This window comes from Petromyzon marinus, chromosome 16 (genome assembly GCF_048934315.1).
Source record: "Petromyzon marinus isolate PM22_M1 ecotype Great Lakes invasive population chromosome 16, UKy_Petmar_22M1.pri1.0, whole genome shotgun sequence".
Lineage (NCBI taxonomy): Eukaryota > Metazoa > Chordata > Hyperoartia > Petromyzontiformes > Petromyzontidae > Petromyzon > Petromyzon marinus.
This window is the reverse complement of record NC_133682.1, coordinates 288,443-315,906: the sequence shown is the minus strand read 5'-3', so window position 1 is coordinate 315,906 and position 27,464 is coordinate 288,443. Positions and strand designations below refer to the sequence as shown.

The 27,464-nt window shown below is 47.8% G+C and overlaps 1 protein-coding gene across 1 annotated transcript; it reads left to right on the top strand.

Annotated features, from left to right (window-relative positions):
• The first annotated feature begins 166 nt into the window (after positions 1–166).
• Positions 167–27,464, top strand: LOC116943043 (alpha-1,3-mannosyl-glycoprotein 4-beta-N-acetylglucosaminyltransferase A-like). Its single transcript, XM_032955660.2, has 15 exons — positions 167–813; positions 6,414–6,587; positions 7,177–7,317; positions 13,350–13,483; positions 15,637–15,683; positions 16,191–16,304; positions 18,243–18,318; positions 19,860–19,974; positions 20,339–20,469; positions 21,613–21,720; positions 22,071–22,264; positions 22,970–23,048; positions 23,325–23,412; positions 24,129–24,241; positions 26,076–27,464. Exons 1-15 carry the CDS (start codon positions 720–722, stop codon positions 26,112–26,114), a joined length of 1,647 nt encoding a protein of 548 aa, XP_032811551.2. The 5' UTR covers positions 167–719; the 3' UTR covers positions 26,115–27,464.

The window sequence follows — 27,464 nt, the reverse complement described above, 5'->3', positions numbered from 1 at the left end:
CTATCTCTTCTCGTGATCTCTGTGCCCTATTACATCTCGTCATCCACTACACATCTCCAACACATTATTATTATCGACTCCTCGCGATCCACCACTCTTCCTCATTCCTCGATGTCGCCGTTACCCCTCCACCCTCTCACGCATCTCAGCCGCTGCTCCCCCCCTCCCATCGCTCTCGCTCCTCCTCTCATTCTGCCTCCACCCCTCCCCGACCGCGTCTGCCGTTCCGCCACACAGTGAGAGGCCGTCGCTTCGCCCTTCACCCCTCGGCTGCCGTGAGAGAAGAGGGGAGACGATAGAAGAGTGGGTAGAAGACTCGAGGAGATAGAAGAGGAGGCCTCCAGCCCGGGGCGGACGGACCGCGGCGTCTCCCTCCGCCTCCCCACGGTCATGGGCAGCGGCGTGGACAGAGCCACAGAAGCGGGGCCCTGACCGAGTGACAGAGCCACAGAAGCGGGGCCCTGACCGAGTGACAGAGCCACAGAAGCGGGGCCCTGACCGTGTGAGGGGAGCAGAGGGGGATCGGGGCGAGGGGCAATCAGGGCCCTGATAAGTTGAGACCTGGAAGAAAGGGAGCAGCGCCTTGAACAGAAGAGCAAGACGACCAGGGGAGAGCTGGGCCCCCAGAAGTTGAACTGGGACCCCTGTGTAAGGAATCTGGGGCCCTAGAGAGGGATCGGGGCCCCGGGGAGAGGGATCTGTGCCGCCGCCGCGATGAGATGAGGTGGAGGCACTGCGCCCTGGCCGTGCTGCTCGTGTGCGCCGCCGTCTCATACTTCTCCTGGATGCTGGCATTCAAGCCCGCCTCGCTCGGTACACTCAATACAGTGCACGCTCACTGCAGTCCACGTTCACACACATCGGACGACAGTCTACACGCCGCACCAGTGTACACGTTACAGTACAAAACTGGTAAACACCGCACTTGTACACAGCACGAGTACTAACCACGACAATAACACATCGCCTTCTACCCACACTACAGTACACATACAGAACAACAGCCTGTGCACACTCCAGTATGCACCACACTCTACAGTCTTTGTGGCAGTACAGTATGCACCGCACTCTCCAGACTAACAGTGTTCACTGCGCACTGATGTAGTGGCGTGGGCCATGCTGGAGCCGCAGTGTCCGCCCCGTGAGCCGTGGTGGTGCAGTGGAGAAGGCGTCAATGCAGTAAAGAGCCAGGAGATTATGTTTATCCCGGAGGTGTTGAGATCCCAGAAATGATGTGTGGAGGTCATGGAGTAAGAGTTGGGAACGTTCAAAAGCGATTTTTTTGGCCTGTAGATAAAGTTAATGGGACCCTTATACATATTGATCTCACGGACTTAATGTTCAGTGGTGCCAGGTATTCGTGCTGTAAATTCAGTTCATGCTGAGTAGATGCTGGAATTAATGTGGAGATAAATGTCAGTGGAATCTGCAATTACTGATCTAATTTTGAGATCCTGAACCCTGTATGTTTGAACATTTGCTGAGCAAAGGCCCAAAACATCAAGTGGCCAGAAGTTCAGCAGTTCCACTGCTGGATTATTTTTTTCCACCTGAGGACGACCGCTTGTGTTGCGATCGAAACGTGATATATTATTTTTTGTTTTATTTTTCTACTTACGTGACTTTACCGAAAGAACCAAAGAGTATGGATTCCTGCAGTCACGAAAGCTTCAAATCAAGATAGCACTATCAAAGTTTGAATGGATAAGAGTTAACACGATTCTTTAAATGAACAAGTCTTCTAGCTTTGGAAAAGAGACAAGCAGGAATTTAAAAATGAAGCGGTGCGAGGGAAGAATCAGAATGAGAAGTGGTGTGACCTAAAGTGTCTTGACTGCGTAAGTGGGTGGGTGGGTAGTGTGTTTTGTGACCTGCAGTATGGTGTTTGAACCATGTGGATGGGATGAAACGGTCAGTCTGGTAGATCCGAGTCCTCAACATGGGTGGAGGAATCGATATATTGTTTAGGAGAGCCAGTAACTAGGAGCTGAGATTTAAGTCCGTGAAGAGACTCGGGGCTCGGGGTTACAAGGCTGGCAGATGAGCCTCACTTATCCTGTTAAAGCCACCCTCCCAGAGCCACCTGTGAAATGGTGCGGTGCGAGACATGAGCTGGGATCATCGACATTACTCGAATGTAAAATGTGTGTGGATAAACATAGGGATTTTCAAATGTGTGTTGATCAGGGTTATTATGGCATACATTCAGTGGGGTTTTAGGCAATGTTCTTATGAGCATGTGTGGGCTGTATATTTGTATAAAACATGTATGCGTCATTTTAACACGTAGGCTTTCGCGACCAATATCCATTATATAAGTGTTTTGGGTTAGATTGTGTAAATATCAATGTGTTGTTAAACCCGCCAATTGGCTGTGTCGGGTGGTGGCGGGTTTAACGACATTCATATTGACACGATCTAACCCAAAAAACCCTATATTATACATGTATGTGTATAACACATGTGAGAAAGCTGCTAAAGACCGTCCGGCATGGCGTGGGCTTGTTGGGGCCTTGTGCTCCACAGGGAGCAAAGCGGAGTAAGTATAACGCATGTATATATATTTTTAAATGTGGATAACAGTTCATTCTAATCTGCAACAACCATGATCAATTCAGTGCTGGATGAAGGCCTCTGCAAGCTTTCTCTTACGATCCTGTAATGCAACGATCCATCCAGCACCATGTATGTATGGATGTTGAACTTCTTTCGTACCATACGTAGCCAACCGTGCTAATCGGAGGTGTGTGCACCAGCACGAAGATCATGGTTATGCATTTCAAATGTGCCTTGATCAGGATTATTTTTGGCCTATGTTCATCAAGATTGTGAAACAAGTTAATTTTGCGTGAGAACTCAAGATAGCAAAATTATTATTATTTGCAAGAGTGACCTGAGTGACCACAATGACAAAAACAATAACGTAAAAACAAGTAGCAGAGGAAAATCGTAAAAAAGCAACCCAATATAAAACACAGCAAAAACACCCACATCACAGAGAAAATGGAAAACTGCACAAACAAATCAATATTGATGTTCTCGTGAGCATGGGTATATTTTTTTGTTTCCATGGACGCTGTGTGGTTCAAGGTTCATGATGTAGCAATGTGTGGTTCAGTATGGACCATGTGGTGACTGGATAGGTCCCCTCAAGGTTTTTGGCAGCATCGCCTGTGGTGCCAGAAAACCTGGACCTCGTGCCTGCACGTGTCGGTGCTCATGAATGTGCAACCACCTCCACCTAACGAGTATCTGCCATGATAACTGTCTCGGCATGGGCGAAGGACTACTCGCTTGCCGGTCCGGTCACATCAATTAGCGCCGACCACCATGTCCCGTTGCGGCCGTTTGCAGGCTGGAGTAATTAGTTGCGTGATCACGGTGGTTTTGCAATGTACCATTACGTTTAATTCCTGTAATTGCCTTTCCGGTGTGTGATTTAAATGATTCTTTTAGCAGGGCTTATAAGAGAATCTCTGTTGAGCCGTGGTAGGAGATGGGAGTGGCAGTGACCTGTCAGCGCCAGTGGTTGTCATACCTGGCCAGAAGCGTTCTCGAGAAACCAGACCAGCAGCATGTGCCTCGTGTTTACCTTACAAATAGAGCGGGAGAGCTGCTGAGGCAGGAAATAATTTGTGGAATATATACATATATTCAGCAGCTCTCCCGCTATATTTTTCACCTGATGACGATTGCTTGTGTTGCGATCGAAACGTCGTGATATTGTTATTATTTTTATGAATTTTATTATTTTTCTATCTACGTGGCTTTACCAAAAGACCCAAAGAATATGAATTCCTGCAGTCACGAAAGCTTTAAGTGAAGATTTTCAAGTGATCTAACCCAAAAACCTATATAATGGATAATATTCAGTCGATTCTTGGATTCAGCCACAAAGTAATGATCTTATACATTTTATGTCGTGACACCCTCATCTACACAACGCAGCCAAATTGTCATTTATACAAATGTTAAATGTAGCAATGATTATTATTTCAGCTCACCAGTCAGGTGAATTCGGTTCTTGCTTCACAATCTAGACTTTACACTGTGCTAATACCACAGGTAATAATGACATACAGGTCATTGCATGCAGCTTTGGGGTCCCGAAATGACTTGCCATCACTGGAGGCGTGTACCAGCCAGGCGATTCAGCAGTCAAGCACCGGCTAACATTTCAAATGGGGCGGTTGGGGAAGTTGACGCACTACTTGGGGGGGGGGGGGGGGGGAGTCAAAAGTGGTTGTGCTGTAGGAATGTGGCATTTTCACCACGAGCTTCGGGCTGTAAACAGCTCCTTCTGAGTGCCCATATGAAGAGGAAATAATTTTGCCATTTGACTGAAGGAAAATGAGAGTAAAATGTTTATATTTATTTAGAAATGAAGTCATTTCTCATAGCAAACCTAAAAAAAAATATTCGTAATTTTTCATCCATAAACTTTTCAAAAGTACATTTAAAAAGTTCCTCTGTGTGATTCATCATCCTTGCCCATGATGCCTGTGTTTAAACACAGTCGCTGAGCACAGGCCTAATGGCCCAAAATGTCAAGCAGCTACCAACAAGCAGCACTATCAGATCTTTAATAGGCAATAGTTATCACGTTTCTTTAATTGAGGAAGGTTATTGAAAGAGCTTGAAAAGTGAGGGAACTCCACAATGGAGCAGTGTGAGGTAGGATACAGAAAAAAAGTGTTGTGATCTGCAGTGTGGTGGGTGAGTGGATTGGTGAATAATTGAGTAGGTGAGTGTGTTATTGTGACCTGCAGTGTGTGGTGGTTGAACACAGTGTAAATACAACAGTCTGTGTGTCTGGTAGACCGAGTCCTCAACACGGGTGGGGGTATCAGTGAGTGAAGTTCACGGGAACAGTAACCTTGTTAGTAGCAAAAGAAGAGTGCTAATGAGGTAACTGGGTACCATTGAGTGGACGAGTGGGCAAGTGGGCAAGTGGACGAGTGAATCGGGGAGTACCGGATCATCAATCGCCCTCACTATGTGTGTGTGTGTTATGTAAAAGAGGCCTCGTTCATTGAATACAATGGGCAGTGAGGGAGCAGCTGGCCAGGAATGTGCTCCACTGCTCTCCGGACATCACTGTATGGGCACCACTAGCAGCTCCTTGTTTCAGGCTGTGTGGTGGGTTGCTGGATAGCAATATCAGTGCGTCTTCTGGCGTGGCCAAGACCACAGGGCCAGGCCGGGCAGGGCTGGGCAGGGGCGGGTAGTGCGGTAGCTTCATACCGGAAGCCTGAGTCAGGAGTCTAACCAATGAACTTTTTGCTGTGAGGCACGAGTGTTGCAGCTGCACTACTCTGCTGCCCTATTTAGACGTGTCCTATGTGTGTACAAGGGTAAATTGAGTATTGTCATTCATTAATGAGCTGTATGTGTGCACGTGTGTATGCGACCTCACCGAACCCGACGTGGCACAAACAATGTAATAACTACACACGCTGGGGTGGTTATATTCGGTCATTTTGTGTATCCAGTAACTGCGTGAAAAAAGAGGCATGAAACGTTCCCACTTTGCTTTCACATGTTTTGAAATATCCGGAGCAACAAACCTTCAGCTTGCAATTGTGAAACGCGGGAAACTTCCCAAATCTCCCCCACCCCCCTATCTTGCCACACCATCGGTACACCAAAGTCAGTTTATGATCAGTCGCTCACGTGAGAAATCTTTAACTTAAAGCTTTCGTGACTGCAGAAATTCGTATTCTTTGGGTCTTTGGGTAAAGTCGCATAGATAGGTTAAAGGAAGTCTTCAGGAAGATGAACGCTTGTGTTGCGATCGAAACGTCGTAGTTTTTGTTTTTTGTTATTTTCTTTGAACCTATCTACGTGACTTTACCGAAAGACCCAAAGAATACGCTCACGTGAGGTGTGAAGTGTGTGTACACCCACCTCCATGATGTCTGGTTAGCATGGAGGAGTAGACCCTGTAGAGCGGCTCTTTAGTGGAGGCCCTTCCGCCAGCGGTGGCGTGAGCGAGCAATTGCAGGACTGCGCCTCGTCCCGTCTGAGAAACAAGAGCAAACGTGCCCGTGGTGACATAGGCCCCCATGCAGTTTGTCGAAGGCTTGCTGGCAGGAGGTCACGGGACAGACACAGGTGCCACGGGTTGACAGTGAACATCACATGTGACTTCACTGCAGGTCTCTATGGTGATATTTTATTATAATAATATTTGCATTTAATGGGCAATGATGCCTTAGCACATCAACTCATTTTATGTCTCACGTCAAACGTTTGAACGGCACCCCCAGTGGCAGTTGTCCTTGTAGAAGGTGTCACAAGGTGACTCGGCACCGACCTATAAGCAGGTCGTGCAATTCTAGTAGAGCTTTAAATTAGATGAACGAGTGGAATGGAGTCAAGGAGCCGGTCCATGTGAACGTTGCTTCCTGCAGGTCTTGTGGATGGATCGCCTCTCCGGGAGATGCGCTTGCTGCATGAGCGCCTGCAGGCGGCCGAGCAGCTGAGTGTGCAGCGATCGGAGGACCTCCACCGGATCTTGGCGCAAGTGTACCGTGCCGTCTACAGCAAGACGTCAACCGACAACGACTCCTGGGCGGCCCTGTCCAGTATGGATCACAGCCCCCCTCGCTCGCCCCGCTCACCTGTGCCCCGCTCACCTGTGCCCCGCTCACCTGTGCACCGCTCACCCAGGAACCGCTCACCTGGGGACTGCTAACATGGGCACCCATGTGACAGAGAGGGTCCTTGCCTATAACTATTTGGCAATTCACCAGCATTGGTTCAAGGGAGCCTGAGTTGATGACTATTACCAGTGGTGTCAAGATTGAGTTCTGGAGGAGGCTTGTGAGGGAAGCTCCTGGGCAATTGGAGGCAGTCGCCCTCTGAAAACAGCGGTGGGCAGAGGAGCGACGCTCAGAACAACAAACGGAGCGCCGGGTGGCTACAATGCAGCAAAGTGGTACAGTGGGGAGCACAGGCTATGCTAGTCATCTCAGGCAGTCAACACATGGCACCTGAGTTTTTCCTGTGATCTACCATCAGCAGCAAGCATTCCATACTTCACGTGACAACCTCACAGTGCAATTAGCATGGCGTAAGCATCGTGATGATGTCACCGCCACTTAATGGCAAATAGCGGCCGTTGTTGATGTGTGTTTGTGTTGAGGCTCTCGTGGGATCTCTGTCTTTGTGCAGACGAAACGCAGCGTCTGCTGAAGGAGCTGACCCTGCACGGCAGCCTGCACGTACCCAGCATCTACCATTACCTGCCTCACCTGCGCAGCCAGCCTCACGGCCTACAGCCGCTGGTGCACGCCAGCGCCAGCCGCACTGGCGGTGAGGCCCACCTGGCTTACGGGCATTTACACGGCAGTATTCGCCACCACAACGTGGACGTGCACAGCCGACATGTGCGATCACGCTCGTTTACCCGGAGTTATTTTTCATGTTGCTCTATGTCATCCCTATTGAGTAATTTGAGAGTAATCTTCCGCATTGGGATATTTGGCCAATATCAACATAAATGCGGAACACTTCAAAACCGAAAAGAGGGAAGGAGACTTTCTCTGTTGCAGCAAGCGGCGATGACGCTGCCGCTGGGCCTTGTCACCGCCCGTGGAGAGTGCTGGCTGAGAGCACACGGGGTCTTGACTGTGGCCTGTAATCCAGTGCTGTTGAGCTGGCAAGGCTTGGTGGATCACACACATGCTGTGGAACTCCCTGTGGGTATTAAGGAGGTGCCATACCTTGCTCGCCAGGAGAAGGCAGCATAGCAAGTGGACTGTATGTATGTTGTTGAATCTTGACTTAAAGCTTTCGTGACTGCAGGAATTCATATTCTTTAGGTCTTTCGGTAAAGTCACATAGATAGAACAATAAAATAATAAAAAATAATACATTAAAATGAAAATTAAGTGAATAAAAATTAATAAGAAATATCATGTTTCGATTGCAACACAAGCAAACATCATCAGGTGAAAAAATAGGGGGAAAAGCTGCTGAGGCAGGCTGTTTTAAAGGTTTGAAATGGGTGTAGCCCAAGGGTCATAAACGAAGTGGGCAGGGCTAGTGATGTTAAAGTGAGAGAGATTAGCATGTCAATGTAAACGGCGGCTTTGTTAGTGTGAACCTGTTACTGTAAAATCAGAGAGTCGAAAATAACTGCTAACATCGGAAGGTAGTATGGAAACATCACAGCCAGTTATGACTTAAACTGGTTAATAACATCCTTCCAATGATTGCTCAGTTTGTACCCATCTTCTCGGTGGAAATTGTGTCTATGTCTATATATCTGGATGGCTTCATGAACGAATCTTTGTTGATAGCCAGTGGGTTTGCAGAGTACCTTCGTCTTAGAGAAATCAATTTTGTGTGAGCCCACCGCATTAAAACAATGATCAGCCATGGCTGAGGTGTTGGTCCTACCGTGTTTCATATCTGCCTTATTTTCACGAACACGGTCCGAGACATCTTCTTTGGTTCTTTCGGTAAGTCACGTAGAATGAGAATAAAATAATAAAATAAACAATAAAACTCTCACGACGTTTCGGCCACAACACAAGTAGCCGTCCTCAGGTGAAGAAACAGGACTGTCCAGAAGACAGCGCTTGAGTGAACCCTGTCAAGCTTGACAGTGTCTTTTCAGCTGTGGGAGGAACAGAGAGCCTTGACAAAGGAGCATGTAACTGGGAGATTAGCATTACGGAGAGCGAACGAGCTGGGACTGGAAGAGGGGGGAGTGGAGTTTACATATAAATTAGCATGTAACTGGGGGATCAGCATGATGTTGGTGTGAGGGATTAGCACCACGGCGAACGACGAGCTCGGACCGGGGGACGGGGGGAGAGGAGTTTACATATAAATTAGCATGTAAGGCTCTCTGTTCCTCCCACACAGCTTAAAAGATGCTGTCAAGCTTGACAGGGTTCACTCAAGCGCTGTCTTCTGGACAGTCCTGTTTCTTCACCTGAGGACGGCTACTTGTGTTGTGGCCGAAACGTCGTGAGAAATTTATTGTTTTATTTTATTATTTTATTCTCATTCTACGTGACTTTACCGAAAGAACCAAAGAAGATGAATCCTTGCGGTCCGAGATATGTCGCTTAGTTTCCCCAATGTAACTACTGCCGCAGGCACAGATTAGTTTGTAGACGCCGGGGTATTGCATGTCACGGATCACATGCTTCACAGATGGGATCAGATCACGAATTTTATGTACCGTGTTAAATCGAACCTGGATCTTGTGTTTGCTCATGAGTTTGGAAATCTTTTTGGTGACCCCTGCTATGTATGGAAAGGTGATGGTTTTGATTGGGTCCTCAGGTGGTTCTCTCCCAACGGTTAGGGTGATAGCTTTACGGATTGTGTAGTCTGAATATCCATTCATCTTGAGGGCTTGGTGTACATGTTCCAGTTCACTGGCTAGGTGGTGATGGTCGGAAATACAACGAGCTCTATGGTGTAGAGTTTTGATGAGGGAATTCTTCTGGGATGGATGGTGGTGGGAGTCAGGTTTTAAGTATGCATCTGTATGGGTGGTTTTCCTGTAGACAGTGTCCCATTGAGCCATCTGGTCTCTTGTCAATTAAAACATCCAAGAATGGTAACTTGCCATTTTCCACCTCCATGGTGAATTTGATGACTGAGTGTATGGAATTGATGTGGTTGAGGAATTGGTTCAGAGCTGGTAGGCCATGTGGCCAGATGACAAACGTGTCATCTACATACCTCTTCCACAAGGACGGATGTAGAGTGGATGACTGGATGGCATCTGTCTCAAAAATGTTTTCCATGAAAACATTGGCTACAACTGGAGATAAGGGAGAATCCATTGGGGTACCTTCAACTTGTTTGTAGAATGTTCCATTCGAGGTGAAATAAGTGTTGGTGAGGCAGTGTCTCACCAGGGCCAGTACATCAGCATTCAGTCCTTGTTGGACCAAATCTTCAATGATTGCAATGGTGTCAGGCACAGGAACTTCGGTAAACAAAGAGACTACATCGAAACTAAAGAGCAAATCACCTGTAGATAGTGAGATGTCCTTAATTAATGATACCAAGTGAGCTGAGTTGAGTACAGCTGAGGTGGTCTTACTAGTGAATGGTTGTAAGGTCTCAGACAGAAATCGGGCCAGTTTGCAGGTGGGTGAGTCAATGGTGGAGACGGTAGGACGAAGTGGTATGCCTTCTTCATGGATTTTTGGTAAGCCATACAATCTGGGTGGTCTTAGCAGCAGAGGGTTTTAAGGGAAACCGCTTGGTTGGTTCGAATAAAGATGTCGAATCAGTGATGATATTGTTAGTTTTCGTAACCAGGCAGTTGGTGGGATCTCTCTTGATTTTGGTATAGCTACCATCATTAAGTAGGTCCTGAATTTTGTTGTTGTATGTGGTTTTGTCCATGATAGTGGCATTGCCTTTAATTGAGAAAGCTCAAAGCGCTCATCCTTACTGATGTTGCTAATAGCGTTTTTGAGGATTGCAGCGATTTCCGATCTTGCCACGTCTGCAGGAATGTGTCCCAAACCCTTAAGGGCTACGTCGACCTGGGCAAGGATATCATCAACTGGGATGTGTTTAGAGGTTACTCAGAAATTCAACCCTTTGGCTAGAACCGATTTTAGGCTGTCGGAAATTGAACTGTTACTCTCATTAATAACAATCTTGTCAACTCAGCAAAGATGAGCGTTTTGAATTATATAAATTAAAAAAGAGGAATGATATTGTAGTTCTCTCAGCTGACAAAGGCAATGCTACTGTCATCATGGATAAAATAGAATACAATAACAAAATTAAAGAATTACTCGACGATGGTAGTTATACAAAAATAAAAAGAGATCCCACCAACAGCCTCGTCACACAAACCAACAAAATTATTTCTGATTCAACCGCATTAATTGATCAATCTTAACAGTTTTCGTTGAAACCTTCTGCTGCCAGGCCACCAAGATTATACGGCTTACCAAAAATACATAAAGTTGATACACCTCTTCGTCCCATAGTCTCTACTATCAGCTCCCCCACCTACAAACTAGCTCGTTTTTTGTCTGAAATCCTGCGTCCTTTCACTGGAAAGACCACCTCTGCGGTACAAAATTCTACTCACCTGGTATCAACAATCAAGGGTATTTCCCTGTCCCCAGACGACCTGCTTGTCAGTTTTGATGTAGTTTCCTTATTCACCAAGGTTCCTGTACCTGACACCATTGCAATCATTGAAGACTTGGTTCATCAAGGACTAAACACTGAGGTACCCCCCCTGGTGAGACACTGTTTAAGCAATACATACTTCACTTGGAATGGAACTTTCTACAAACAAACTGAGGGCACCCCAATGGGCTCCCCCCTTTCTCCAGTTATAGCTAACATTTTCATGGAGAAATTTGAGACTGACGCCATCCAGACTGCCACTCTGCGCCCAACCTTATGGAAGAGGTACGTGGATGACACTTTTGTCATCTGGCCACATGGCCGGCCTGCTCTAGACCAATTCTTCGACCACATCAATTCCATACACCCAGCCATCAGATTTACCATGGAAGTCGAAATAGATGGCAAGATACCTTTTTTGGATGTCCTAATTAAAAAGAGACCTGATGGTTCAATGAGCCACTCTGTCTACAGGAAAGCTACCCATACGGATGCTTATCTGAAACCGGATTCCCACCACCATCCATCACAGAAGAATTCTCTCATCAAGACTCTGTATCATAGAGCCCAATGCATATCCGACCAGGAACACATAAGCAGTGAACTCAAGCACGTACACCAAGCTCTTAGGGCTAATGGTTACTCCGACTATACAATCCGCAAAGCTATCACTCAAACCATGAAGAAGAACCCTCTTGAGGAGCCTTTCAAAACCATCACTTTACCCTACATTGCTGGGATCACAAAAAAGATCTCCAAAATCTTGAATAAACACAAGATCCAGGTCCGTTTCAACACATTACATAAAATCCGTGATCTGGTTCCGTCTGTAAAAGATGTGATTCCGGACATACAATACCCTGGTGTCTACAAACTAAGTTGCCTCTGTGGTAGTAGTTACATTGGAGAAACCAAACGCCATATCTCGGACCGCATTCGTGAACATAAAGCAGACCTTAAACACGGTAGGACCAACACCTCGGCCGTAGCAGATCATTGTTCTAATTCAGTAGGCTCACATGCCATTGACTTTTCCAAGACGGAGGTTCTTTGTAAGCCATCTGGCTTCCATGAGAGATTCGTTCATGAGGCTATCCACATATACAAGCACAGAGACAATTTCAACCGAGAAGATGGATTCTATCTTAGCAATCATTGGAAAGATTTGATAAATCATTTCAGTTCTTGATTGATTGTTCACGCTTACAGTGGCTTTCAGACAGCATACATTATAAAAAAAAATTTCGTCTCCCCCCTCCTCTTTTCAAAAAATAGATGGACTAGTCCTGGGCAAACTGCCAATCGCTGCGCGTGACGCAAAGTTTTTTTATAAATAAATAAATATGCCGTTTTAAAAATAAATTTATGCAAACCGACACACCTGATGATGACCGTTTGAGTTATGGTCGAAACGTCGTGAGAATTTTTTATTGTTTTATATATTTTGTTATTTTGTTGTTTCTCTTCAACGTGACTTTACCGAAAAAACTAAGAATATAATAATCTTGTCAACGTCTAACTTTCTGACATGTGGATCTGGCTTTTTGGAAAGCAGGTTGAACTTGTAAATTAGGTTATCTTTGCATTTAGCTGGCATTGCGGCGGCTGAAGAGGCTGTCCTGTTGTCTACATGTTCCCAATCAGATGTGGACATTTTTTCTGTCAATGTTAAGTGTGATTTCAAGAGAATGTTATCTAAATTGTCTAGTTCAAATCGGAGCAATTTTATTCTCTCTGAGATCAGGGGTAGGCTGGCCCTGAACAAGATCCGTTTAGCATTAGGAGAAGTGACAGTAGCAGATGTCAGTGTAAAGGCGATCGGTATTACCTTAGTGTCGCGGCATCTCTTCAGAAATGTGAGCGACTCGAAGTTTGTGAAAAGATCTAATAGTTCTGTGGAAACCCTCCCCGTAGAAGCGGTTAAATCTTGACTTAGAGCTTTCGTGACTTCTTACGCATTGCACGAAGCCAACCTTGCTGATTGGAGGTGCGGGAATAATTGCCATCGATTTCCTTTGGTACAGGCATAGAGTGTTGCTCCCCTCGCATGCGTGGAATGTCTCCGTGTGCACCAGTTTCCTCCTATAGGAATGAACACAAAATTGGCTGAAAACATCTTCAAATAAATATCCCATGTAGCAAGATCCTCCTGAAAGAGAGTCGTTGGACTCAGCGTTGCATTGCTGAGTAAAAAAGTAACTTATTATTGTTCCTGGCAGTGTCCATGGTGCTGGGAGTGCCCACGGTGAAACGGAAGGTGCAGAGCTACCTTATCGACACGCTCAACTCGCTTATCCACGAGCTGTCGCCCACTGAGAAGGATGACTGCATCATCGTCGTGTTCATCGGGGAGGTGAGCAATGCCCCTTGGTGCTGCACTGTAAATACCCTGGAATTGCCGTCCTCTACTTATGGACTATGTTGCTTTCAAAGATCTTGAAAGTAGCTCTTTGATATCCACTTTGGTGGGCCCTTGTGGTTGTTACTGAGCTTGTTTTACCTTCAGTAACGCCTTGGCCTTAAGAGGAATTAGATTAGATTGGTAAAAATAGAAAATAGGCAACATGGGCCTATTATTAAAGTGTGCAATGACGGAGGCCTATTGCCCAAAGTGTCGCCAGTTATATATTTGTCTTGACTTAAAGCTTTCGTGACTGCAGGAATTCATATTCTTTGGGTCTTTCGGTAAAGTCATGTAGATGGTTCAAAGAAAATAACAAAAAAAACTACGACGTTTCGATCACAACACAAGCGATCGTCATCAGGAGGAAAGTTGCTGAATGCAGACTGTTTTATAGGGTGTAGTCCTAGGGTCATAAACGAAGTGGGCGGGGTTAGTGATGTTAATGTGAGAAATTAGCATGTTAATGTAAGACCGATCTTACATTAACATGCTGATTTCTCACATTAAGATCGATCTTACTCTGGTTCTTTCAGTAAAGTCACGTAGAAAGAAAATGAAATAAATAATAGAATACGACGTTTCGATTGCAACACAAGCAGCCATCATCAGGTGTGAATGAATGAGAAAATAAAACTAGTAAACTTAGAAATGTAATGCAATGCAATACAGAGAGTCGGCTAACACAACAGTTAACACTTTACCTGGTTGATTACGTTCTTCCAAAGATTGCTAAATTTGAAGTTAAGTGTGAGAGAGAGACAAACACAGACACGGAGAGAGACACATACACACAGAGAGATACACATGGGGGAGAGACACACAAGCAGAGAGAGACACACACAGAGACACACACAGAGACACAGAAAAACAACAGCTCTGTGGGGGGGGGAGGGGCAGATAAATTAGCATGTCAATGAGAGCGGCCGGAGGAGAGAAATTGGAACTTGACAAACCTGGTAAAATTTTAGAGTATGGCAGGGGGAGAGAAATTGGAAGTTTGAGAAAACAAACCTAGTAAACGTATAAATGTAATACAATTCAACACAGAGAGTCGATTAACACAACAGTTAACACTTTAACTGGTTGATTACATTCTTCCAAAGATTGCTAAATTTGAAGTTAAGTGTGAGTTGTGTGGAAATCCTCGCCGTAGAGGTGGTTCAAATTTGATTTGAAGCATTCGTGACTGCAAGATCGATCTTACATTCACATGCTAATTTCTCACATTAACATCATTAGCCCCGCCCTTTTCGTTTATGACCCTAGGACTACACCCTATAAAACAGTCTGCATTCAGCAGCTTTCCTCCTCTTTCCTCCTGATGACGATCGCTTGTGTTGTAATCGAAACGTCATAGTTTTTTTGTTATTTTCTTTGAACCATTTACATGACTTTACCGAAAGACCCAAATCATATATTTGTCCTTTTTAGGCCACAGTGTTATTGATGGGGTTTTTTTTTATTGTGCTGTGTACCACCGCCAATGCAGCAGCAGGAACGTCTCACTCTCAAGAGTCTCAAGACTCTTTTCCAAGAGGGTCCTGCAATGTTTTTGCAGTATGTGGTGACTATTGCTATGTGTTTACCATTTAAATAATTTGGAGTGTAATTTTTTTTTATTTGGATGCCAGCACACAAGGAGTCACGGGATCTTTAACGTCTGCTGTGAGTGACGCAGACGGTGCAGAGTATTTCACGATTAATTCATCAGTTGATATTCTTAATGCTATTATTGTCCCCTACTGGCAGACTAATGCCCAATTGCAGGCACAAGGTGCCGAGTCATCTTGTGCCACACAGGGACAGCTGGCACTAGGGGTGCCCGTAGGATGTTTGAAATGAGACGCAATGCGAGGAACTTTGAGCTGCTGAGGCATTTAAGCGAGTGCCGATTGAATGTAAAAAAATAAGATTATTACGCACGGTGTATTAACCAAGGTGGCCTGCCTGATCCGCAATGTGAACCTCTGCGACAAGCAGTGAATGCGCCACCACTTGGCTGCGTCACCTCCCCAACATGGAGGGTTTTGCCACTGTGTGAGAGGTGTGAATGGGCATTCCTTGCAATTGTGCTGCTGTGTGACGGTCGCTTTCCTCTGCAGACCAACGTCCACCACGTGAGCGAGATCGTCGAGGAGCTCAAGACTGGGTGAGCTCTTGTGTTCATTTGATGTTTACTGTGGTCAGCTGATCTATGAAGACAAAGATCCTCCTGTATAGCCTACACAGGCTGTTGGGGAAAGTGCTGTTTGCAAGCACCTATCAAGGTCAGCATGGTGCAAAAGTGCTGTTTGCAAGCACCTATCAAGGTCAGCATGGTGCACGTTTTAAAGAGTGGTGTGGCTGTCGCCATGCCCGGCCGCCTTTATTTCCCTAGTTTACACACAGCTACATGCGTGTGTTTAAGGCTGAGTCGACCTCAGGGAGGCCCAGAACCGCTACCTATGTTGATTGGTCGTGAACGGGAATCGAACTCGGCTCGCCGCATTCATGTGTGGCATGCGAACCACTGCATCACCGCTCTCCGTAACGGTGTATACGCGCACGCACGAACACGCACACACTGTGGTCTATATGGAGAGAGATGGTAACACGAGTTCCGCTCTGACCGCCACCACCGCTGCGTGCGATGTTCATTTCCGTGCTTGGCTGTAAGGTTTGCATACGAAATCAACTCGGGGCTCTTGGAGGTCGTGTCTCCGTCACCCAGCTACTACCCGGACCTCGGCAACCTGAGAGAGACCTTCGGCGACTCCCTGGAGAGAGTCAAGTATGACCCCGCGAGCACCAGCGCCCCGTGCTCACAGCCGACCGCATGGAGATTCACAATCGTTATTACACTGGTTCACCCAGGAAAGCCCCACCGAGTCGCATGACTCTTCTGCAGGAGAGTCCTGCCAAGATTTTGCAGTAGAGGGCGATGTGTGTTTTTCAGCATTTGGATGTTCTGCATCCATGCAGAACAGGGAGAGAACATACAAACATCACCCGCACACACACTCTCATTCACACTCAATTGGACGATCACAACTGCAGAATAAGGGGAGAACACGTCACAAAAAAAAAGGCGCCCGAATCTGGGATTGAACCTAGGTCCTTCTTGCTGTGGGGCACAGGTGTTACCACTGTGCTACCATTGTTACTGTTTCCGTGAACTTCACTCGTTGATTCCTCCACCCATGTTGAGGATTCGGTCAACCAGTCTGCTTGATCTCATCTGCACTGTGTTCAGCCACCACACTACAGGTCCCAACAACTCATTAACCCACTCGCTCACCCACTCACTCACCCATTTACTCACCCACTCCACTCAGTCACACACCAACTCCCCACACAGGTTACAACACTTCTCTATCTGTTTCTTCCCTCGCCTCGCTGTACGTTGGAATGCTCTCCTCCCATTATCAACATCATCGTCTTTTTTCCCAAGTCTCATAACCGTGCCCGCACGGCAGTGAGTGCGTTATGCAACACAAGTGCCCTCCAAGTGCCAGCTGCTGCAGCTGCTGCCGTGAGCGGGGACTCTGATGAGAGTGGCCACTCAGTGCCCCGTGATGGGTGGGGCGGTGACGTAACCCAGCGGGTAGCATGATCGCCGCTTGTTTGCGGAGGTCCACAATTTGAGTCAGGCTGGCTGCCCTAGTTAATTCTGTGTTATGAAGTAACCATGAAATACTACGTACCCTCTGCTTTACAGTAGATTATAAAGTTACCATGACGTTATTTGAATGGAGCAGGCTATTGTTTGCCAGGGTCACGGTCCAAATTGGCCAAATATTGAAAATTACTCAATGGGGATTGCACATACCAAGGTCACCCCATACGATTAAACTACTGCAGGCTTTGTCTGTGAAGCACAGTGGTGCCTTCCTGCATGATGATAACTCTTTGCTATGAGAATGATAGTGGCCATGTCAGACGCTTTAAATAAACAGGTCCCTGCAGGGTGGGCTGGTAGGAACATTGGAATTTTGCGCAATTTTATTACACCCAACAGCACGAGATTTCACTTCGTTAAAGTATTTAAAGGGGACGGACGGACGGACACATTAATCTATTGCAGGCTGGTACACTCAGTTTACAACTTCGTTCCTACCAGTATAATCGTCATAGTTAATCCTGCGCAGTAGCGGATGCAGCAGCAGTTGCTGCTGCTTCACAGAGACGCACGGTGAGCACCGCACGCAGTGCCACACACGGGGAGCCTCTGTTACCGCTGGGGGCTGCGCTGGTGCATGCGGCCTGGAGTGCAGCGCCGTGCGGGCAGCAGGGGTTGGTAGATCACGCACCCGTGAGCGTCCACTTATGGCCAGGGTGCCATGGCAGTACAGCAAGTGGTTTAATTTACAGCTGTATTCCATCTGTACGGGGATTGAGTGCGACCCCCCACCTCGTACGAGTGTGTTTTCTCCAGTACTCCAGTTTCCTTCTACGCGCATAAACACTCGGTAATGGAGTTGACCAAACATCCCAATATAGGACCACAGAGCTAGGGCAATTGTTGGCTCCGGTTCTAGCTGCCTTCCCACTTATTCCATGGGATTCCCGCGCCTCTCTATCCTTCTCTCTGCCTGTGAAAGTCAATGGTCGCTGGGGACAGCGTTACCCTCAACGATTAAACTCGTTGTTCGGTGATTGTTCTGTGCCAGGCCGCACGATCACCCTCACGTGTGCGAGCTCAGCTGTCCGTCTCTGTGCTTGCCTGCAGATGGAGAACCAAGCAAAACCTGGACTACTGCTACCTGATGATGTACGCTCAGTCCCGTGGCCACTACTACCTGCAGGTACGCACCGCGGGGGATTGCGGCGTTTCGAGGAGAGGGATCGCCTACGTGCCGACGGCGCCGAGGAGCGGTTCGATGTTTGCTCGGTATTTTCAGCTCCTGTCAAAGCCACTCGATGGTCTCCAGCGCCGCCCAGAGCACACAACGTGCACAACGCACACAGACCCAGTGCAGCCCTGCCTCGCGAGAGCCCCGTCTCTCTCTGGTTCCCTGATTGTCTCTCCGTGTATGCGTTTTTTTTTTATTCTCGGAGAGCAGCACCGCATCCCGCGGTGAGCACGTTGCAGCACAGCGCTAAACTCATACGGCGCAGCACAGCGCTACACTCATTCAGCACTCATCTGTGTTAGGTTATTAGTGGTTGATAGTGATCAACTGTTTCACTTCTTTCTTAATGTCTCTGTTAATTTAGATGTTTTAAGAAATAAATGGGACCCAGTGCCAGTCTGCTACTGCGCTCGGCCCTGATCGGACTGCTCCCCTCCTGCACGCCTCTCTCCCTCCACTCACAAACCGCATTGTACCCATCTGAGCCCCATTTTAGCTCGGCCCTGCTAAGCTTGGCAGATCTGTCATGATCGGATGAGTTCAGGGCGATGTAGTCACTGTACGGTGCCTGCCATAGGAGCGTGGAATGTCCACCCCCAGTGGTGGTCATGAGTGCTGACCAATGCTCGCTTTGAGTGGCGAGACACCGCCATCAGGATTGTGTCCCAAGCAGTGCTGATGAAATTAATGAAAGCGAGTTGTGTTTAATGGAGCTGCTCTACTCCATGCCACGGCATCTTGGAGCGCTTCACACGCAATAAGCAATTTACATCATCACATCTTATCTCAACACATTTGATAGGACACCCTGAGTGGTAGCTTGTCCTTGCTCATTAGTCTGCCAGTAGTGGGCGATGATTGTGAACGTTATATGTAACTAGTGGTTGTTCGGGGGGCCCTGCGGCAACCCCTCACAACCATTTACGGCCTCTGGCCAGGAAAGTAAAAAAAAATGCACACGAACGACGCATTCACGCAAGCACCCGATGTTCCGTTTTTAAGTTTTAAAATGAAACATCTTTGAATTGTATTGTTTTGAATTAGATAATTGTATTTCTTCATTAAAAGCTTATGTCATTTTACATCTGGAAGACTTAATTGAAAACGACATTTCGTGTGAATTTTTTCTCGTCGTTAAATAGATGGCCTTGCTGGGGGTTCAGTTCGACGTGTGCTTTCACCTGTTTGGGATTGCGGGATCGAGATAAGGCGACATAGAGCTGGCCGTGCGAGAAGACCGCCGTCTGCAGATCGATTCCAACGTAATCGAACGTCTGTCCCTGCGCCTCCATCGTTCATGCAGGGGGGCGCGTAGGTTTGCAGCGCCCCCTGCATGAAAACGACGGAAAGTGCAGCGTTCATCACAGATAAAGTTGTGCGGTTATATGAGTGTCCCAATTGATTCGCTATCGGGGAATTTGGCGAATGTGACAAAGTTAGATCGTGATGCTGGCACATGGTGAGCTACTCATGTTGCCTTGCTCTATCTACAGCTGGAGGATGACATCATGGCCCGGCCCAACTACTTCAGCCTCATTAAGAAGTTTGCTGAGCAGCAGTCACTGGAGGACTGGATGATCCTGGAGTTCTCCCAGCTGGGATTCATCGGTGAGAGTCGGTTATAATCTAGGGCTTTAGGCCACACCACACTCGGGCCGCATCACACCCAGGCCACACTACACTCGGACCACAGCAAACCCAAGCCACATCACACTTGAGCCACACCACACCCAGGCCACACCACACAGTAGGAAGTACAGGTGGTGCATTGTCAGGTCATCTCAAGTCATTCAACCTACAGCTTCTGGGTCTGTCCCGTGACCTCCTGCCTGCAATCCTTCCATACTTCACTCGATGGCCTCAAAGTGCACCTAGCCTGGCACATGATCCGCGGTGACATTCACTTCGTCACACGTTGCTTGTTTACCCTTAACTGTGTCTCCCCGCCCACGTGCCTCTCTCCCCCTTTCAGGGAAACTGTTCAAATCGTCGGACGTGAACATGCTGGTGGAGTTCATCCTGATGTTCTACAGGGACAAGCCCATCGACTGGCTACTCGACCACATCCTCTGGGTCAAGGTCTGCAATCCCGAGAAGGATGCGGTGAGTTGAGCACTGAAAAAATTAATCGGCAAAGCTGGTGCCGCCGAGTGAGAGGTCGCGCGTGTGCACGAGGAAGGCCCTCGGGGGGTGGGGGTGGGGGGGGCGGCGGAGTGGGAACACTCGCGCCTCTCAGCAGCAAGGTCCTGGGTTAGATTTCTGATTTCACGTGCCCGTTTCTCCGCGAAGTTTTTACGTTTATCCCCTGTTCTGCAGAGTGCGAGTGTGTTTAGTGAGTTTCAATATGTGAAGTTTATATGTTCCATGTGCTGCAGAGTGTATGTGAGTGAATGACAGTGTAACAATGTGGGGGAGCGGTAGTGTAGAGGTTAGCGCGCTGCACTATGAACCTGCCCACTCAAGTTCGATTCTCGCTCACGGCCGACACCAGTGACGATTATCTGAACCAGTCCTGGGCCTCCCCTAGGTCGACTCAGCCTCAAATGAGTACCTGGTGTGGTGTGTAAACATTGCCATTTGAGAGACAAAGGCGGCCAGGCGTGGTACTATTTCGTTTGAGCAGGTGAGAACTCAAAACCGAACAAGGATTGAGTCTCACTCGCATGAGGGACTTGGTTCACCACATTGACAAAAGCAATCGTGTAAAAACAAGTACAGCAATGACGCAAATAGAACTCGGAGCAAAAACAATCACATATAAATCAGAGCAAACACAACTGCGTCACTTAACAATGTTTGACTCGATGCAGTGTCATTGTTGTAACACGCACTACCTAAGTATGACCACGTAGGGGCAGCAAGAGATCACCTGCAGGAATATCTCGTGGTCACTCGATCTGAGCTGGGTCTTCGTCCTTGAGCCCAGTGGCCCTAACCTGTCTTCTGGATGCCGCCCAGAGTGCCAATGCTTTCCTTGGAGGATTGTCTCTGTAGATCAAAAGTACGCGTGATAGCAAGGCCTCAATGAAAGCTCTCCACGAAAGTTCGGGGAGGTGTGCTGAGCTAGTAGTCCCATGTACTGGCTAATAGTCCCGTGTGTGGGGCTGGTGGTCGGGTGTGCTGGGCTGATGGACCCGTGTACTGGGCTGGTGGTCTCACACACTGGGCTGGTGGTCCCATGTACTGGGCTGGTGGTCTCACACACTGGGGACTGCTGGCGATGTGGCCGTGCTGCATTCCCTACAGAAACATTGCCAGCGGCAGAAGGGGAACCTGCGTCTGCGCTTCAAGCCGTCGCTGTTCCAGCACGTGGGCCACCACTCCTCGCTGGCCGGCAAGGTTCAAAAGCTCACAGTGAGTCTGCCAGCCTGCTCACCGGGAAAGCCACCAGAAAAAAACTCCATACGTTCATCAGAATCAGTGTGGCCTTAAAATATAAATAATAGGCCAGTATTCAAGCCCTTTTGTCAATCAACTGCTGGATGAAGGCCTCCCCACTTCATGGGATCATTTGACCATACTTCACCACGCTGGTCAGTGTGGGTTGTTAAAAGTGGGTAACATAGACGATGGAACAGAACGTAGCACAATGGATTCCGTCGCCGCCAACGCAGCCCCACAAATTCATCCGGCAGTGGGGTGAGTGGGCAATTGCGGGGCTTCACCTTTACCTTCGTTTATTGTGTCCTGGATTCCCATTGCAGGATCGTGACTTTGGGAAGCCTCAGCTGCACAAGTCGTACCCAAATCCGGGTGGGGAGGTGAGCACCAGCCTCAAGGTGTACCAGCACCACTCGCTCGACAAGGCCTACCAAGGCCTCGACTTCTTCTGGGCCCTCACACCCGTCGCCGGGGACTACATGCTCTTCAGGTTCAGCCAGCCCGAGAAGATCAGCAGGTGCTGCTGTCGGCCTGCGTCCTAATGGCCGTAACGATGCACCCCCCTCCCCCCCCAGTCTCAACATGTATGTAAGGGCACCCCCGTGGCAGCTGTCTCTGAGGGTATAAGGTTACTTAGCACCCTGACCTGCAATCAGACATTGGTCTGTTAATCTACCCACTTGTTTTCCTGCCAGACTTAGCCAGGCCAGAAAATAGCAACCTGCAGAGCTCTTGGATAGTTGTTGGTAGTGCGGGGTTCTTTCCGCATGGTTGCTGCTTTCCCGCTTGTCTGGTTCCTCCCCGGTGATCGTGAGAGTGGCGATTGCATGAACGACGATGACAACAACACTCTTGATAGAGCTGCACACTTATCAGAGACCCATAGACTCATAGAGTAATATAAATATCCATGGAAATCCCTAGACACTGGTAGAGACACATAGAGACCCACGTATAAAGACTCACTAATTGGGTAATAACATCTTAATATAAGATCACAGAGTTTGGCTGATTGTTGGTAGTGCTGGCTCACAGCATGGCTGGTTTAACGCTTGTTTGTGGTTCCTCAGCAATTTTGAGAAATTCGATTTTCAAGAATGATGGCATCACTCCGTACACAACTATACATGATGATTATTTTGATTGCATAATGATGCCACGGTTTGCTGTGGTGGTGAATGACGCAGAGCCACCGGGTGTCCCGTTGCCCCCCTGTGAGCAGGTATCTGTTCAGGAGTGGGAACATCGAGCACCCAGGAGACAAGCTCCACAACACCACGGTGGAGGTGCTGCTCGCCCAGGTGACCAGGCTGCCCTGCAACTGACACTCCCCAGACACACACACGCACATTCAATCATAATAAGATGACAATAACCTAGCAGACGCTATGCCTCCATCACATATCTGTCCCTCCACATGAAAAATATACTTTTTACACATCTCATCAGCCAAACACGACCCTCTGGGAGTGCACAATATCAGCTGTATTGAAACAACACAAGCAAACCTCTTGACTTAGTTTTGATACGAGCGGCTGACACGAGCGAGGGTGGTCGGATGGACTGTGATGACACAGGGAAAGGAGACCGGGCAGGAGGCATTGCAGGACATCAAGGACAAGATTCCTGGCCTTCAGTTCACAGATGATGGTTATTTGAGGATAGGTGAGTAGTGCACCTTTCCACATCTCAGATTATTTGAGGATAGGTGAGTAGTGCACCTTCCCACATCTCAGATTAGCATGGTTGGCTACATACAGTGCGAAGGAAGTTCAACATACATATGTGCAGCAGTTCATCTTGTGTGGCTTTGTATTATCCTCCCGCTCGTTTACCGAGGAAAGCGTCGCTGAGTCACACAAATATTTTCCAAGAGAGTCCTGCCAAGTTTTCTACAGTAGGGGCAATATTGCTCCTGTGTGTCATCCCAATTGAGTCATTTTCAGGCTATTTTTCAGTGTGCAACACATGCCATGTGTGTGGAAAGTGAACGTGCTGTATCGCAAGCACATTGCTTGCTCACTCCACTACTGGTGGAAGGGCCTCCACTGCAGTGAACTTTAGAGTGGTATGTGGCCTATTCTTCCACGTTGACATGTTGAAAGAGGTGGGCGAACCCACACTTTAACCCATCACGCACCCTGCCGAACATAGACTAACTGCAGCGTACCTATTTATACTCCTGGATAGACAGGTGACCTCTGGATTAAACATACAGTGTGCTGCTGATCATTACACTACCACATAGGTGGCAATTGTCTATGTTTGGTGAGAAAACCCCACCACTGAGCGTACGTAATGGGGTGGAGAGTGGCCACGGCGGTCTCTGGTGAGAAGCCACGCAGGGTGAGTGACCATGCTGCTCATGTCGGGGTGTGCAGGAGCATTTGTAAACGGCGTGGCCGAGGCGACGGTGGGCCCCGCACTGGGTCCCGTGCGAGCCGTGCGTCTCTGCATGCTATCCGACTCCCCCGTGTGGGTCATCCTCAGTGAGGTGGGTGTGTGCATACAAGACAAAAATCCCCTGTGGAGCCTACACAGGCTGTTGCGGCCAAGGGCTGTGAGCGAGCGGCAACTATCTGAAGACCAGCACGGTGCAAGAGGGGGTGGTGGCCAACATCAGGCCCGGCCGCATTTGTCTCCCACTGCACCGTGTACTTATTTAAGGCTGAGTCGACACAGGGGAGGCCCAGGATCAGTTCTAGACATTTGTCACTGATGTTGGCCGCGTGTGTGAATAAAATTTGCATTGCCAGGTTTGTAGCGCAGCGTGCTTACCACTCCACTGCCGCTCCACGCACACGCATGCTTGGCAGGATGCATGTTGGTGCTGGAGTACGACCGTCCAATCAAGTGAACAACACAACACTGGATAATCACGAGCGACACCATGATGTCGGAGAACGTAGGTAACAAAATAAAAAAATGCAGACTCTTAATGTAAAAAATATACTTTTTTTATACATCCCGTAAGCCACAGGGCCTTCTGGAATTAATAATGTTGGAATCACGAACACTGCCAACCCTCACAGATGACCCTGCAGATCAACATTCACCAGAAACGTTTTTCCACATTAAAACTCCCATAATGGTCCCGTGAAATGTTAATTAAAAACCGGTTAAGAAAAATCCTTAAGGATGAGCCGTAAGAAAGCCACAAAAATTAGTGACTTTATGGACCAATCTGAAGTTTAGCGGTGCAATCGGCAGTAAACAAATCTGGTGTCTGCACGGACTATGCAGAGCGCTCCCCACGGACCACAGTTGGACACCACGGGGCTACTACATCACACAACAGCAGCCATCGACATTTAGAAGGGAGAAAATCCCCCCTTGCTCCCCCACTCAAAGCACCTCTGTGCCTCACGCATTCTATATACGCACATGTGCGAACACACAGATAGCTCTTCTACACATGTGTCGCTTGTAATTTGCTCATAAAACGTGTTTGTGATAAATCCTCCCCACATCTCTATCCCTCCCCCTCGCCTTCCTACCTCCTCCTCGGGCCAGCGGTAACACGTTCACTGCTTGTTGCAGAGCTTCGTGGTTTGAATCTGACAGGCTGCCCTGGTTATGGCTGCAGTGCTGTCCTCTTCGCTCACAAGCGGACATTAAAGGTCCCGTGAGGTTATTCGAAACGAGAAGGCCGTTGTGTGCCGGCGTCATGGTCAAAATTTTACAAATTTGAAAATGAGACCGCAAATTTACTCAATTTGATTTACAAATAGCAACATCTGTGAAGACTTTGAGGCTCGGTGAGGATTTCCTGGACAAAGAAGCATATTAATCAGTTTAACACGTAGGCTTTCGCGACCAATAACATCCATAATACAGTTTTTTTTGGGTTAGATCGCGTAAATATAAATGTGTAGATTTGAAGCTTTCGTGACTGCAAGGATTCATACAAGTCATGTAGGTAAAATAAAATAAATGAGAACAACTGTGACTGTTCCACCTGAAGACGGAAGTTTGTGTTGCCTCCGAAACGTCGTGATTTAATTTAGTTCTCATTTATTTTATTTTTATTTTACTTACGTGACTTTGCCGAAAAAAACAAAGAGTATAAATGTGTAGTTAAACCCGCCACCACCCGGCAAAGTCAGATAGCTTTATCACGTAAACAAGCTCTCCAACACACCAGTGTACTGTACAAGTAACGAATAGGCATAGGAATAAAAATGTTACTAAAGATCGGAATTATGCAAGTCTCTTGCCGCGTGTAAAATGCTCCGAGTCGCCTCGGCGTGAGGAGGATAGCTCCGTCAAACACCGCTCGCTACAATAATGACACGCCCTGTCTGTGCCCACCCACTGTGCTCCCACAGATACAGATTGAGAGGCGGATGACGGGGGGTGGGGTGTGAGCCGTGCAGAGGGAGACGGGTTCGATGCCAAAGAAAAGCTGCGACTTGGACAGTCTACGGCAGTTCTGCCCTTCGACCATCGCCAGGGCGGACCCCTTGTGCCACCCGCCCCGGGCGCCTCACAGATGTATATTTTATTGTGTCGATTACCGTGGGTGGTTTGGGTGGTGGGTAACATTATTTATTTAACAAATGAGACCGAATTTACCACCAATCGCATTCTCAGGCTAGATTATGATTTAGGGTCATGCTTTGTCTTGTTGGGATGACATGTCGCGTTCCTGGGGTCGTATGTCGCGTTCCTGGTGTCCATGTCGTGTTCCTGGGATCCACGTCGTGTTCCTGGGGTCACATGGCATGTGACTGGGAGTTGCGTGCCTACATTGCACAAGTTGCAAGGCCTACCCCAGGCCAGCCTTTGTCTGCCGCCTGCCCTTCTCACCAGAGCTGTGTGATTTGCTATCTAAACTAGAGTTGTTAAACAATAACCGGTAACCGCTATCAGAACCGGTTGCCAGTTCCGGAACTGGTAATATATTGCAGTGGAACGTTTGTGATGAACACACGGATAGGCTCGCGTGAGCATAAAAACAGCATGGCGCAGGCCCAAGTCACCGCGTGATTCATGTGTTCTCGATTCTCAGTTAAAGATGCAGCCCTGCAATTGCTTACTCAAGCCACTGGTGGCAGAATGGCCTTCACGAGAGAGCTCTGTAGAGGGCATTTGGTCTAACTTGCGCCATTGTTTCAATTGCCATGCCCGGAGATGGAATCGAATCGGCGATCTCTGCATGGTGAGCCCAGTGCGCTGCTCGCCATTACTCCGCTTTGGCAGCTGCACTTGTCTCGGATAAAATTATGGAACTCTCCCGTTTGTATCTCTAGACGTTTCTGTCCATGTGGCAAACTGGTAAATAACCGGTTTTTATATTTCATGTGGTTACCTATTATGCGGAAAACCCGATTTTAACTGCGCTCATGCGAGAGTGCTCCATGAGTATGCCGTTCCTGTGCGATGCAGTCGCTGGATTTATGCAACAAAGATTGCGGCCGCGACGCCGCTGCTGCTGCCTCTGCCGATCGTGGGTTTTGTACCGAATAATGTCGACTCTCTCTGTAGGGACGGAGCGTTTGTACCGTTTCACTTTTAATAACAAGACGTGTGTAATTTTAAAACTCCGCACGTGGACGTGTGATAGTGTTTAATTAAATTGCCAACATTTCAAGAAGTAAATATGTGTAAAGAATTTGACGGCAAAATATTAGTTTTTGTGTCCCAGCGCCACTGCCAAGGACCGTTGCGCGTGCTCTCACAGCGATGTTTTATTAAACATGGAGAGTTTGAAGCGA

Excerpts from the sequence above, each read along its gene's own strand:
- LOC116943043 (XM_032955660.2), top strand. The coding sequence starts at position 720 with ATGAGGTGGAGGCACTGCGCCCTGGCCGTGCTGCTCGTGTGCGCCGCC. Across the intron at positions 15,684-16,190 it reads GTCGAGGAGCTCAAGACTGG|GTTTGCATACGAAATCAACT; the intron begins GTGAGCTCTTGT and ends CTTGGCTGTAAG. Across the intron at positions 18,319-19,859 it reads GTGGCCACTACTACCTGCAG|CTGGAGGATGACATCATGGC; the intron begins GTACGCACCGCG and ends CTCTATCTACAG.